Genomic DNA, 14,690 nt, shown 5'->3' with positions numbered 1-14,690 from the left:
AAGTGAGAAAAGAAAGTGAGAAATGAAAGCGAAAAAAAATAGTGAGAAAAGAAAGTGAGAAACGAATGTGAGAAAAGAAAGTGACAAAAAAGTGAAAGAGAGGAAGGAAAAGTGAGAAGACAAGGTGAGAAAAGAAAGTGAAAAAAGAAAGTGAGAGAAGATAGTGAGAAGAGATAGTGAGAAAAGAAAGTGAAAAAAGAAAGTGAAAAAAAGAAAGGAAGGGAAAATGAGAAGACAAAGTGAGAAACGAAAGTGAGAAAAGAAAGCGAGAAGAGAAAGTGAAAAAAGAAAGTGAGAAAAGAAAGTGAAAAATAAAAGTGAGAACAGAAAGCGAGAAAAGAAAGTGAGAAAAGAAAGTGAAAAAAAGAGGGTGACAAAAAGTGAAAAAAGAGAGGAAGAAAAAGTGAGAAGACAAGGTGAGAAAAGAAAGTGAGAAAAGAAAGTGAAAAGAAAGTGAGAAAATAAAGCGAGAAAAGAAAGTGAAAAGAACGTGAGAAAAGAAAGTGAGAAAAGAAAGTGAGAGAGGAAAGTGAGAAATGAAAGTGAGAAAAGAAAGTGAGAAAAGATAGCAAGAAAAGAAAGTGAAAAAAAGAAAGGAAGGGAAAATGAGAAGACAAAGTGAGAAGAGAAAGTGAGAACAGAAAGCGAGAAAAGAAAATGAGAAAAGAAAGTGAAAAGAAAGTGAGAAAAGAAAGCGAGAAAAGAAAGTGAGAAAAGAAAGTGAGAAGAAAATGACAAAAGAAAGTGAGAAACAAAAGTGAGAAAAGAAAGTGAGAAAAGAAATTGGGATAAGAAAGTGAAAAAAGAAAGGAAGGAAGGTGAGAAGACTAAGTGAGAAAACAATGAGAGAAAAGAAAGTGAGAAAACAAAATGAGAAAAGAAAGTGAGAAGAAAACGACGAAAAGAAAGTGAAGAAAAGAGAATGAGGAAAAAAGTGAAATGAAAGATAAAAGGAAGTGAGAAAAGTGAGAAAAGAAAAGAAAAAACTGAGAAGACAGAGTGAGAAAACAAAGCGAGAAAACACAGTGAGAAAACAAAGTCAGAAAACAAAGTGAGAGAACAAAGTGAGAAAAGAAAGTGAGAAAAGAACGTGAGAAAAGAAAGTGAGAAAAGAAAGTGAGAAAAGAAAGCGAGAAAAGAAAGTGAGAAAAGAAAGTGAGAAAAGATAGCAAGAAAAGAAAGTGAAAAAAAGAAAGGAAGGGAAAGTGAGAAGACAAAGTGAGAAGAGAAAGTGAGAACAGAAAGCGAGAAAAGAAAATGAGAAAAGAAAGTGACAAAAGAAAGCGAGAAAAGAGAGTGAGAAAAGAAAGTGAGAAATTAAAGCGAAAAAAAGATAGTGAGAAAAGAAATTGAGAAAAGAAAGTGAAGAAAGGAAGGAAAAGTGAGAAGACAAAGTGAGAAAACAAAGCGAGAAAACACAGTGAAAAAACAAAGTCACAAAACAAAGTGAGAGAACAAAGTGAGAAAAGAAAGTGAGAAAAGAACGCGAGAAAAGAAAGTGAGAAAAGAAAGTGAGAAAGGAAAGCGAGAAAAGAAAGTGAGAAAAGAAAGTGAGAAAAGATAGCAAGAAAAGAAAGTGAAAAAAAGAAAGGAAGGGAAAGTGAGAAGACAAAGTGAGAAGAGAAAGTGAGAACAGAAAGCGAGAAAAGAAAATGAGAAAAGAAAGTGACAAAAGAAAGCAAGAAAAGAGAGTGAGAAAAGAAAGTGAGAAATGAAAGCGAAAAAAAGATAGTGAGAAAAGAAATTGAGAAAAGAAAGTGAAAAAAGAAAGGAAGGAAAAGTGAGAAGACAAAGTGAGAAAACAAAGCGAGAAAACACAGTGAAAAAACAAAGTGAGAAAACAAAGTGAGAGAACAAAGTGAGAAAAGAAAGTGAGAAAAGAACGTGAGAAAAGAAAGTGAGAAAAGAAAGTGAGAGAGGAAAAGGAGAAATGAAAGTGAGAAAAGAAAGTGAGAAAAGATGGCAAGAAAAGAAAGTGAAAAAAAGAAAGGAAGGGAAAGTGAGAAGAGAAAGTGAGAACAGAAAGCGAGAAAAGAAAATGAGAAAAGAAAGTGAAAAGAAAGTGAGAAAAGAAAGCGAGAAAAGAAAGTGAGAAAAGAAAGTGAGAAAAGAAAGTGACAAAAGAAAGTGAGAAACAAAAGTGAGAAAAGAAAGTGAGAAAAGAAATTGGGATAAGAAAGTGAAAAAAGAAAGGAAGGAAGGTGAGAAGACTAAGTGAGAAAACAATGAGAGAAATGAAAGTGAGAAAACAAAATGAGAAAAGAAGGTGAGAAGAAAACGACGAAAAGAAAGTGAAGAAAAGAGAATGAGGAAAAAAGTGAAATGAAAGAGAAAAGAAAGTGAGAAAAGTGAGAAAAGAAAAGAAAAAACTGAGAAGACAGAGTGAGAAAACAAAGCGAGAAAACAAAGAGAAAACAAAGTGAGAGAACAAAGTGAGAAAAGAAAGTGAGAAAAGAACGTGAGAAAAGAAAGTGAGAAAAGAAAGTGAGAGAGGAAAGTGAGAAATGAAAGTGAGAAAAGAAAGTGAGAAAAGATAGCAAGAAAAGAAAGTGAAAAAAAGAAAGGAAGGGAAAGTGAGCAGAGAAAGTGAGAACAGAAAGCGAGAAAAGAAAATGAGAAAAGAAAGTGAAAAGAAAGTGAGAAAAGAAAGCGAGAAAAGAAAGTGAGAAAAGAAAGTGAGAAAAGAAAGTGAGAAACGAAAGTGAGAAAAGAAAGTGAGAAAAGAAATTGGGATAAGAAAGTGAAAAAAGAAAGGAAGGAAGGTGAGAAGACTAAGTGAGAAAACAATGAGAGAAAAGAAAGTGAGAAAACCAAATGAGAAAAGAAGGTGAGAAGAAAACGACGAAAAGAAAGTGAAGAAAAGAGAATGAGGAAAAAAGTGAAATGAAAGAGAAAAGAAAGTGAGAAAAGTGAGAAAAGAAAAGAAAAAACTGAGAAGACAGAGTGAGAAAACAAAGCGAGAAAACAAAGAGAAAACAAAGTGAGAGAACAAAGTGAGAAAAGAAAGTGAGAAAAGAACGTGAGAAAAGAAAGTGACAAAAGAAAGTGAGAAACAAAAGTGAGAAAAGAAAGTGAGAAAAGAAATTGGGATAAGAAAGTGAAAAAAGAAAGGAAGGAAGGTGAGAAGACTAAGTGAGAAAACAATGAGAGAAAAGAAAGTGAGAAAACAAAATGAGAAAAGAAGGTGAGAAGAAAACGACGAAAAGAAAGTGAAGAAAAGAGAATGAGGAAAAAAGTGATATGAAAGAGAAAAGAAAGTGAGAAAAGTGAGAAAAGAAAAGAAAAAACTGAGAAGACAGAGTGAGAAAACAAAGCGAGAAAACAAAGAGAAAACAAAGTGAGAGAACAAAGTGAGAAAAGAAAGTGAGAAAAGAACGTGAGAAAAGAAAGTGAGAAAAGAAAGTGAGAGAGGAAAGTGAGAAATGAAAGTGAGAAAAGAAAGTGAGAAAAGATAGCAAGAAAAGAAAGTGAAAAAAAGAAAGGAAGGGAAAGTGAGCAGAGAAAGTGAGAACAGAAAGCGAGAAAAGAAAATGAGAAAAGAAAGTGAAAAGAAAGTGAGAAAAGAAAGCGAGAAAAGAAAGTGAGAAAAGAAAGTGAGAAACGAAAGTGAGAAAAGAAAGTGAGAAAAGAAATTGGGATAAGAAAGTGAAAAAAGAAAGGAAGGAAGGTGAGAAGACTAAGTGAGAAAACAACGAGAGAAAAGAAAGTGAGAAAACCAAATGAGAAAACAAAGTGAGAGAACAAAGTGAGAAAAGAAAGTGAGAAAAGAACGTGAGAAAAGAAAGTGAGAAAAGAAAGTGAGAAAAGAAAGTGAGAAAAGATAGCAAGAAAAGAAAGTGAAGAAAAGAGAATGAGGAAAAAAGTGAAATGAAAGAGAAAAGGAAGTGAGAAAAGTGAGAAAAGAAAAGAAAAAACTGAGAAGACAGAGTGAGAAAACAAAGCGAGAAAACACAGTGAGAAAACAAAGTGAGAAAACAAAGTGAGAGAACAAAGTGAGAAAAGAAAGTGAGAAAAGAACGTGAGAAAAGAAAGTGAGAAAAGAAAGTGAGAGAGGAAAGTGAGAAATGAAAGTGAGAAAAGAAAGTGAGAAAAGAAATTGGGATAAGAAAGTGAAAAAAGAAAGGAAGGGAAAGTGAGCAGAGAAAGTGAGAACAGAAAGCGAGAAAAGAAAATGAGAAAAGAAAGTGAAAAGGAAGTGAGAAAAGAAGGCGAGAAAAGAAAGTGAGAAAAGAAAGTGAGAAAAGAAAGTGAGAAACGAAAGTGAGAAAAGAAAGTGAGAAAAGAAATTGGGATAAGAAAGTGAAAAAAGAAAGGAAGGAAGGTGAGAAGACTAAGTGAGAAAACAATGAGAGAAAAGAAAGTGAGAAAACAAAATGAGAAAACAAAGTGAGAGATCAAAGTGAGAAAAGAAAGTGAGAAAAGAACGTGAGAAAAGAAAGTGAGAAAAGAAAGTGAGAGAGGAAAGTGAGAAATGAAAGTGAGAAAAGAAAGTGAGAAAAGAAAGTGAGAAAAGAAATTGGGATAAGAAAGTGAAAAAAGAAAGGAAGGAAGGTGAGAAGACTAAGTGAGAAAACAATGAGAGAAAAGAAAGTGAGAAAACAAAATGAGAAAAGAAGGTGAGAAGAAAACGACGAAAAGAAAGTGAAGAAAAGAGAATGAGGAAAAAAGTGAAATGAAAGAGAAAAGAAAGTGAGAAAAGTGAGAAAAGAAAAGAAAAAACTGAGAAGACAGAGTGAGAAAACAAAGCGAGAAAACACAGTGAGAAAACAAAGTGAGAAAACAAAGTGAGAGAACAAAGTGAGAAAAGAAAGTGAGAAAAGAACGTGAGAAAAGAAAGTGAGAAAAGAAAGTGAGAGAGGAAAGTGAGAAATGAAAGTGAGAAAAGAAAGTGAGAAAAGATAGCAAGAAAAGAAAGTGAAAAAAAGAAAGGAAGGGAAAGTGAGCAGAGAAAGTGAGAACAGAAAGCGAGAAAAGAAAATGAGAAAAGAAAGTGAAAAGGAAGTGAGAAAAGAAAGCGAGAAAAGAAAGTGAGAAAAGAAAGTGAGAAAAGAAAGTGAGAAACGAAAGTGAGAAAAGAAAGTGAGAAAAGAAATTGGGATAAGAAAGTGAAAAAAGAAAGGAAGGAAGGTGAGAAGACTAAGTGAGAAAACAATGAGAGAAAAGAAAGTGAGAAAACAAAATGAGAAAACAAAGTGAGAGATCAAAGTGAGAAAAGAAAGTGAGAAAAGAACGTGAGAAAAGAAAGTGAGAAAAGAAAGTGAGAGAGGAAAGTGAGAAATGAAAGTGAGAAAAGAAAGTGAGAAAAGAAAGTGAGAAAAGAAATTGGGATAAGAAAGTGAAAAAAGAAAGGAAGGAAGGTGAGAAGACTAAGTGAGAAAACAATGAGAGAAAAGAAAGTGAGAAAACAAAATGAGAAAAGAAGGTGAGAAGAAAACGACGAAAAGAAAGTGAAGAAAAGAGAAAGAGGAAAAAAGTGAAATGAAAGAGAAAAGAAAGTGAGAAAAGTGAGAAAAGAAAAGAAAAAACTGAGAAGACAGAGTGAGAAAACAAAGCGAGAAAACACAGTGAGAAAACAAAGTGAGAAAACAAAGTGAGAGAACAAAGTGAGAAAAGAAAGTGAGAAAAGAACGTGAGAAAAGAAAGTGAGAAAAGAAAGTGAGAGAGGAAAGTGAGAAATGAAAGTGAGAAAAGAAAGTGAGAAAAGAAATTGGGATAAGAAAGTGAAAAAAGAAAGGAAGGAAGGTGAGAAGACTAAGTGAGAAAACAATGAGAGAAAAGAAAGTGAGAAAACAAAATGAGAAAAGAAGGTGAGAAGAAAACGACGAAAAGAAAGTGAAGAAAAGAGAATGAGGAAAAAAGTGAAATGAAAGAGAAAAGAAAGTGAGAAAAGTGAGAAAAGAAAAGAAAAAACTGAGAAGACAGAGTGAGAAAACAAAGCGAGAAAACACAGTGAGAAAACAAAGTGAGAAAACAAAGTGAGAGAACAAAGTGAGAAAAGAAAGTGAGAAAAGAACGTGAGAAAAGAAAGTGAGAAAAGAAAGTGAGAGAGGAAAGTGAGAAATGAAAGTGAGAAAAGAAAGTGAGAAAAGATAGCAAGAAAAGAAAGTGAAAAAAAGAAAGGAAGGGAAAGTGAGCAGAGAAAGTGAGAACAGAAAGCGAGAAAAGAAAATGAGAAAAGAAAGTGAAAAGAAAGTGAGAAAAGAAAGCGAGAAAAGAAAGTGAGAAAAGAAAGTGAGAAAAGAAAGTGAGAAACGAAAGTGAGAAAAGAAAGTGAGAAAAGAAATTGGGATAAGAAAGTGAAAAAAGAAAGGAAGGAAGGTGAGAAGACTAAGTGAGAAAACAATGAGAGAAAAGAAAGTGAGAAAACAAAATGAGAAAACAAAGTGAGAGGACAAAGTGAGAAAAGAAAGTGAGAAAAGAACGTGAGAAAAGAAAGTGAGAAAAGAAAGTGAGAAAAGAAAGTGAGAAAAGATAGCAAGAAAAGAAAGTGAAGAAAAGAGAATGAGGAAAAAAGTGAAATGAAAGAGAAAAGGAAGTGAGAAAAGTGAGAAAAGAAAAGAAAAAACTGAGAAGACAGAGTGAGAAAACAAAGCGAGAAAACACAGTGAGAAAACAAAGTGAGAAAACAAAGTGAGAGAACAAAGTGAGAAAAGAAAGTGAGAAAAGAACGTGAGAAAAGAAAGTGAGAAAAGAAAGTGAGAGAGAGGAAAGTGAGAAATGAAAGTGAGAAAAGAAAGTGAGAAAAGATAGCAAGAAAAGAAAGTGAAAAAAAGAAAGGAAGGGAAAGTGAGAAGACAAAGTGAGAAGAGAAAGTGAGAACAGAAAGCGAGAGAAGAAAATGAGAAAAGAAAGTGACAAAAGAAAGCGAGAAAAGAGTGAGAAAAGAAAGTGAGAAATGAAAGCGAAAAAAAGATAGTGAGAAAAGAAATTGAGAAAAGAAAGTGAAAAAAGAAAGGAAGGAAAAGTGAGAAGACAAAGTGAGAAAACAAAGCGAGAAAACACAGTGAAAAAAACAAAGTCAGAAAACAAAGTGAGAGAACAAAGTGAGAAAAGAAAGTGAGAAAAGAACGCGAGAAAAGAAAGTGAGAAAAGAAAGTGAAAAAGGAAAGTGAGAAAAGAAAGTGAGAAAAGAAAGTGAGAAAAGAAAGTGACGAAAAGAAAGGAAGGGAAAGTGAGAAGACAAAGTGAGAAGAGAAATTGAGAAAAGAAAATGAGAAGAGAAAGCGACAAAAGAAAGTGAGAAAAGAAAGTGAGAAATGAAAGCGAAAAAAAAATAGTGAGAAAAGAAAGTGAGAAAAGAAAGTGAGAGAGAGGAAAGTGAGAAATGAAAGTGAGAAAAGAAAGTGAGAAAAGATAGCAAGAAAAGAAAGTGAAAAAAAGAAAGGAAGGGAAAGTGAGAAGACAAAGTGAGAAGAGAAAGTGAGAACAGAAAGCGAGAGAAGAAAATGAGAAAAGAAAGTGACAAAAGAAAGCGAGAAAAGAGTGAGAAAAGAAAGTGAGAAATGAAAGCGAAAAAAAGATAGTGAGAAAAGAAATTGAGAAAAGAAAGTGAAAAAAGAAAGGAAGGAAAAGTGAGAAGACAAAGTGAGAAAACAAAGCGAGAAAACACAGTGAAAAAAACAAAGTCAGAAAACAAAGTGAGAGAACAAAGTGAGAAAAGAAAGTGAGAAAAGAACGCGAGAAAAGAAAGTGAGAAAAGAAAGTGAGAAAGAAAAGTGAGAAAAGAAAGTGAGAAAAGAAAGTGAGAAAAGAAAGTGAGAAAAGATAGTAAGAAAAGAAAGTGACGAAAAGAAAGGAAGGGAAAGTGAGAAGACAAAGTGAGAAGAGAAATTGAGAAAAGAAAATGAGAAGAGAAAGCGACAAAAGAAAGTGAGAAAAGAACGTGAGAAAAGAAAGTGAGAAAAGAAAGTGAGAGAGAGGAAAGTGAGAAATGAAAGTGAGAAAAGAAAGTGAGAAAAGATAGCAAGAAAAGTAAGTGAAAAAAAGAAAGGAAGGGAAAGTGAGAAGACAAAGTGAGAAGAGAAAGTGAGAACAGAAAGCGAGAGAAGAAAATGAGAAAAGAAAGTGACAAAAGAAAGCGAGAAAAGAGTGAGAAAAGAAAGTGAGAAATGAAAGCGAAAAAAAGATAGTGAGAAATTGAGAAAAGAAAGTGAAAAAAGAAAGGAAGGAAAAGTGAGAAGACAAAGTGAGAAAACAAAGCGAGAAAACACAGTGAAAAAATCAAAGTCAGAAAACAAAGTGAGAGAACAAAGTGAGAAAAGAAAGTGAGAAAAGAACGCGAGAAAAGAAAGTGAGAAAAGAAAGTGAGAAAGGAAAGTGAGAAAAGAAAGTGAGAAAAGAAAGTGAGAAAAGAAAGTGAGAAAAGAAAGTGAGAAAAGATAGTAAGAAAAGAAAGTGACGAAAAGAAAGGAAGGGAAAGTGAGAAGACAAAGTGAGAAGAGAAATTGAGAAAAGAAAATGAGATGAGAAAGCGACAAAAGAAGAAAGTGAGAAAAGAAAGTGAGAAATGAAAGCGAAAAAAAATAGTGAGAAAAGAAAGTGAGAAAAGAAAGTGAGAAACGAATGTGAGAAAAGAAAGTGACAAAAAAGTGAAAGAGAGGAAGGAAAAGTGAGAAGACAGGGTGAGAAAAGAAAGTGAAAAAAGAAAGTGAGAGAAGATAGTGAGTAGAGATAGTGAGAAAAGAAAGTGAAAAAAAGAAAGGAAGGGAAAATGAGAAGACAAAGTGAGAAAAGAAAGCGAGAAGAGAAAGTGAGAAAAGAAAGTGAGAAAAGAAAGTGAAAAAAGAAAGTGAGAACAGAAAGCCAGAAAAGAAAGTGGGAAAAGAAAGTGAGAAAAGAAAGTGAGAAACGAAAGTGAGAAAAGAAAGTGAGAAAAGAAATTGGGATAAGAAAGTGAAAAAAGAAAGGAAGGAAGGTGAGAAGACTAAGTGAGAAAACAATGAGAGAAAAGAAAGTGAGAAAACAAAATGAGAAAAGAAAGTGAGAAGAAAACGACGAAAAGAAAGTGAAGAAAAGAGAATGAGGAAAAAAGTGAAATGAAAGAGAAAAGGAAGTGAGAAAAGTGAGAAAAGAAAAGAAAAAACTGAGAAGACAGAGTGAGAAAACAAAGCGAGAAAACACAGTGAGAAAACAAAGTGAGAGAACAAAGTGAGAAAAGAAAGTGAGAAAAGAACGTGAGAAAAGAAAGTGAGAAAAGAAAGTGAGAGAGGAAAGTGAGAAATGAAAGTGAGAAAAGAAAGTGAGAAAAGATAGCAAGAAAAGAAAGTGAAAAAAAGAAAGGAAGGGAAAGTGAGAAGACAAAGTGAGAAGAGAAAGTGAGAACAGAAAGCGAGAAAAGAAAATGAGAAAAGAAAGTGACAAAAGAAAGCGAGAAAAGAGAGTGAAAAAAAGAAAGTGAGAAATGAAAGCGAAAAAAAGATAGTGAGAAAAGAAATTGAGAAAAGAAAGTGAAAAAAGAAAGGAAGGAAAAGTGAGAAGACAAAGTGAGAAAACAAAGCGAGAAAACAAAGTGAAAAAACAGTCAGAAAACAAAGTGAGAGAACAAAGTGAGAAAAGAAAGTGAGAAAAGAACGCGAGAAAAGAAAGTGAGAAAAGAAAGTGAGAAAGGAAAGTGAGAAAAGAAAGTGAGAAAAGAAAGTGAGAAAAGAAAGTGAGAAAAGATAGTAAGAAAAGAAAGTGAAAAAAAGAAAGGAAGGAAAAGTGAGAAGACAAAGTGAGAAGAGAAAGTGAGAAAAGAAAATGAGAAGAGAAAGCGACAAAAGAAAGTGAGAAAAGAAAGTGAGAAATGAAAGCGAAAAAAAAAATAGTGAGAAAAGAAAGTGAGAAAAGAAAGTGAGAAACGAATGTGAGAAAAGAAAGTGACAAAAAAGTGAAAGAGAGGAAGGAAAAGTGAGAAGACAAGGTGAGAAAAGAAAGTGAAAAAAGAAAGTGAGAGATGATAGTGAGAAGAGATAGTGAGAGAAGAAAGTGAAAAAAAGAAAGGAAGGGAAAATGAGAAGACAAAGTGAGAAAGGAAAGTGAGAAAAGAAAGCGAGAAGAGAAAGTGAGAAAAGAAAGTGAGAAAAGAAAGTGAAAAAAGAAAGTGAGAACAGAAAGCGAGAAAAGAAAGTGAGAAAAGAAAGTGAGAAAAGAAAGTGAGAAAAGAAAGCGAAAAAATAAAGTGAGAAAAGAAAGTGAGAAAAGAAAGTGAGGAACACATGTGAGAAAAGAAAGTGATAAAAAAGTGAAAAAAGAGAGGAAGGAAAAGTGAGAAGACAAGGTAAGAAAAGAAAGTGAACACAAAGTGAGAAAAGAAAGCGAGAAAAAAATTGAGAAAAGAAAGTGAGAAAAGAAAGTGAGAAAAGATAGTAAGAAAAGAAAGGAAGGGAAAGTGAGAAGACAAAGTGAGAAGAGAAAGTGAGAACAGAAAGCGAGAAAAGAAAATGAGAAGAGAAAGTGAGAAAAGAAAGTGAGAAAAGAAAGTGAAAAAAGAAAGTGAGAACAGAAAGCGAGAAAAGAAAGTGAGAAAAGAAAGTGAGAAAAGAAAGTGAGAAAAGAAAGCGAAAAAATAAAGTGAGAAAAGAAAGTGAGAAAAGAAAGTGAGGAACACATGTGAGAAAAGAAAGTGATAAAAAAGTGAAAAAAGAGAGGAAGGAAAAGTGAGAAGACAAGGTAAGAAAAGAAAGTGAACACAAAGTGAGAAAAGAAAGCGAGAAAAAAATTGAGAAAAGAAAGTGAGAAAAGAAAGTGAGAAAAGATAGTAAGAAAAGAAAGGAAGGGAAAGTGAGAAGACAAAGTGAGAAGAGAAAGTGAGAACAGAAAGCGAGAAAAGAAAATGAGAAAAGAAAGTGACAAAAGAAAGCGAGAAAAGAAAGTGAGAAAAGAAAGTGAGAAAACAAAGTGAGAGAACAAAGTGAGAAAAGAAAGTGAGAAAAGAACGTGAGAAAAGAAAGTGAGAAAAGAAAGTGAGAAAAGAAAGTGAGAAAAGAAAGTGAGAAAAGATAGTAAGAAAAGAAAGGAAGGGAAAGTGAGAAGACAAAGTGAGAAGAGAAAGTGAGAACAGAAAGCGAGAAAAGAAAATGAGAAAAGAAAGTGACAAAAGAAAGCGAGAAAAGAAAGTGAGAAAAGAAAGTGAGAAATGAAAGCGAAAAAAGATAGTGAGAAAAGAAAGTGAGAAAAAAAAGTGAGAAACGAATGTGAGAAAAGAAAGTGACAAAAACGTGAAAGAGAGGAAGGAAAAGTGAGAAGACAAGGTGAGAAAAGAAAGTGAGCAAAGAAAGTGAGAAGAGAAAGTGAGAAGAGATAGTGAGAAAAGAAAGTGAAAAAAAGAAAGGAAGGGAAAGTGAGAAGACAAAGTGAGAAAAGAAAGTGAGAAAAGAAAGCGAGAAGAGAAAGTGAGAAAAGAAAGTGAGAAAAGAAAGTGAGAAAAGAAAGTGAGAACAGAAAGCGAGAAAAGAAAGTGAGAAAAGAAAGTGAGAAAAGAAAGTGAGAAAAGAAAGTGAGAACAGAAAGCGAGAAAAGAAAGTGAGAAAAGAAAGTGAGAAAAGAAAGTGAGAAACGAATGTGAGAAAAGAAAGTGACAAAAAAGTGAAAAAAGAGAGGAAGGAAAAGTGAGAAGACAAGGTGAGAAAAGGAAGATAGAAAAGAAAGTGAACACAAAGTGAGAAAAGAAAGCGAGAAAAAAATTGAGAAAAGAAAGTGAGAAAAGAAAGTGAAGAAAGTGAGAAAAGAAAGCAAGAAAAGAAAGTGAGAAAAGGAAGTGAGAAAAGAAAGTGAGAAAAGAAAGTGAGAAAAGAAATTGAGAAAAGAAAGTGAAAAAGGAAAGGAAGGAAAACTGAGAAGACAAAGTAAGAAAAGAAAGTGAACACAAAGTGAGAAAAGAAAGCGAGAAAAGAAAGTGAGAAAAGAAAGTGAAAAGAGAAAGGAAGGAAAAGTGAGAAGACAAAGTGAGAAAAGAAAGTGAACACAAAGTGAGAAAAGAAAGCGAGAAAAAAATTTAGAAAAGAAAGTGAGAAAAGAAAGTGAAGAAAGTGAGAAAAGAAAGCAAGAAAAGAAAGTGAGAAAAGGAAGTGAGAAAAGAAAGTGAGAAAAGAAAGTGAGAAAAGAAATTGAGAAAAGAAAGTGAAAAAGGAAAGGAAGGAAAACTGAGAAGACAAAGTAAGAAAAGAAAGTGAAAACAGAAAGTGAGAAATGAAAGCGAGAAAAGAAAGTGACAAAAGAAAGTGAGAAAAGGAAGTGAGAAAAAAGTGAGGGTACCCGGCACGGATTCGAACCCTCGCTCCTCAGAATAGCAGTCCTCCATCTTACCAACTGCACTATAACGACTACAAACCACCGTTTCTCACAATTGCTTATCTCGTATCAATAAGATATTTCAGATTGAGGGCATTTGAGATCACACAAAAATTAAAAAGTAAAGCGTGAAAAACTTAGTTGAAATCTAAGAGTGTTCTAGAATAGCGCAGAATCTGTAAAGCTAAAATTTTGCAGAAAAACAAACGTTTACAATAAGAACTTCAATCTTAGTTCGAGAGAATTCAAGAAACACGTAGTACCCAGGACAGTAAATCCTCCCTCTGGGCGCGCATACTTTTAAGCCCACTTAGCCTCGTGGTAACTGCACCTGACTAACAGTCTTGTGTCCCGGGTTCGAGTCTCACCCATCTACTTTGAGCCTTTTAGGTCATTGACCTCTCTCGATATGTTCGCTTAAATATGCTACTCAATGCGGCTCTTAAACATGCGCTTCGAGAAGCCCCTTAAACATGCGAAAATTTTGTCCCACTTTAGAGCTCACGCGTTTAATATATAGGATTCTGAAGTAATGTCAATTAAATTGGTGAAGGTCAAGAATTGTCAGGATTAGCGGTCAAAGTTCAACATTGGGAATTAAGAAACATAGCCGGCAGATTGCCGGAATAGTTGCGAAATAGACTTGCGTGCCGTAAAATACAGATGGAAATAGATACAAAATTGAGTTGATAATAGTTATCGCCGCCGCCTATAAAACTTACAAGTTTATTTCAAAGGAGGTTGTTTTTGGGTGCAAAAAAATTTTCCCTGTCGCGTCTCGAACCGGCGATCACCGGATTAACAGCCCGTCGCCTTAACCACTCGGCTGTCGGACCATACAATCTGTTTTCGTACAATCAAATTTGTTTTAGGAACAGATTCTGTTTCTGAATAACCGCAATTTAGGTCACGCAGAAAGCGTGAAATCAAGCGCCAAAAAGCCATTTAAGCAGTGACGAGACAGAATGTTCTAGAACAAATGTAAAACGAAAATGAAGCGTCAGACGACGAAACAAAAAAAAAACCAAGAGCACCGCAATATAGCTACGCTCAGCTTACAGCTTCGCAGCTATAAAAAAAATAACTTTATATAAGAAATTTAAGCGCTCATCGGAACTTTGAAAAGAAAACCCTATAAGAAAACCCTATAATCATTGTCATACAAGAGACAATAAATCAATAAAAGCAAATTGAAGTTTACCTTCTTCCAGTCACCCTGCAGACTTGTTTGTCTAGTGAGGACAGTTGAGACTACGTCACTCAGTTTCATTGTGTATGACTGCCCGTTACTGTCACGGAAGGGACCATCACCTCTAGAGGCTCCCAAGTTTTCTACAAATCGACCTCCGTTCTGAATGCACAGAGTTTCTATCAACTTCATGGCCTAAATAGCGAAGAAACTCGCATTATCCCCTCGTAAACGAAATCGGCAATTAATATACAAAGGTACGTTTTTATCTGTTACCAATTCAGTACACGCAAAACTCTTCTAATAATAGCCGCCAATAGATCGAAAGAAAACCACGTTAATTATTAACGCACAATTAAAAAAGGCTGCTTTTGGACATTCGTTATTATTAATTTCATTCGTCGTAGTGCCATCATTTCAGTCCACTATTATTCGGTACGCCAATTAGTACCTGATTAATATACACAAGAAATAATATTTCACCGAGCAGTTAGAAACGCTTTGGTTTATTCATCCAATATAAGTGAAATGGATCAGTTTTTTCGTTAAGTGATATTTATCACAGACTCAGTACAACCCATCACAAACCATACGGCCCTATTAAATGAAACATCAACAATATTAACCTGCTGGTTGTAATGCAACAACTGCTCATCAACCGATGAAGTTGCAGTAGCTGTGACGTCATAGCTCGTGATGGAAAAGAGAAGTTTCAAAGCTTCTCTCATATCATGAGGACTGTTAGTATTGCTGGCCAGTCTGTTCGCCTCCACAATCTTACTCGCTCCACTCATTCCAGACATGTCACCGGCTGAACCCACAGATCCCGATGCTCCAACACCTCCAGACACTGGTTCTCGTCTGCGCATGGCCGAAAGGTTGTTCAGCTGTTCTGGAGTTAGATAGCCTCGGTCTGCCAAGTCATGGACCTGAAATGTTTCACATTGTTTGAGCATGTCCCTTAAATAAGAGGATATCAGTACAAATATTCAGGGACGGAATTCGTAAAGAAACACACAAATTTATTCATCCAAATCATAAATGAAGATACTAAGAAGCACTGTGATTATACAACCCTCAGAATGCGTGCCCAGATAAATTTTTAGAATTTCATATCCACTAACGATATGCATGACCCCATGTAATTAGCTTATTTAGAGCAGCTTTTGATCTTTGTCACGATATGGTAAACATAAACCGACTAATGTCGGAAGAATTGCTCTTGAACAAC

General features: G+C 34.3%; 1 protein-coding gene across 1 annotated transcript in view; it reads right to left on the bottom strand.

Annotated features, from left to right (window-relative positions):
- The window catches only part of LOC142351651 (uncharacterized), a 39,544-nt gene extending 25,068 nt beyond the window's left edge, over positions 1 to 14,476 (bottom strand). Inside the window, exons 1-2 of the mRNA XM_075403791.1 lie at positions 14,086 to 14,476; positions 13,472 to 13,654 (exon numbers count right to left, since the gene is read on the bottom strand). Of these exons, the coding sequence (XP_075259906.1) occupies positions 13,472 to 13,654; positions 14,086 to 14,415 (513 nt within the window). The 5' untranslated portion in view covers positions 14,416 to 14,476. The remainder of the gene's footprint in view (positions 1 to 13,471; positions 13,655 to 14,085) is intronic.
- Between the last annotated feature and the right edge of the window lie 214 nt (positions 14,477 to 14,690).

Source organism: Convolutriloba macropyga, chromosome 13 (assembly GCF_964194025.1).
Source record: "Convolutriloba macropyga chromosome 13, txConMacr16.3, whole genome shotgun sequence".
Lineage (NCBI taxonomy): Eukaryota > Metazoa > Xenacoelomorpha > Acoela > Convolutidae > Convolutriloba > Convolutriloba macropyga.
This window is presented reverse-complemented; position numbering and strand designations above follow the sequence as displayed.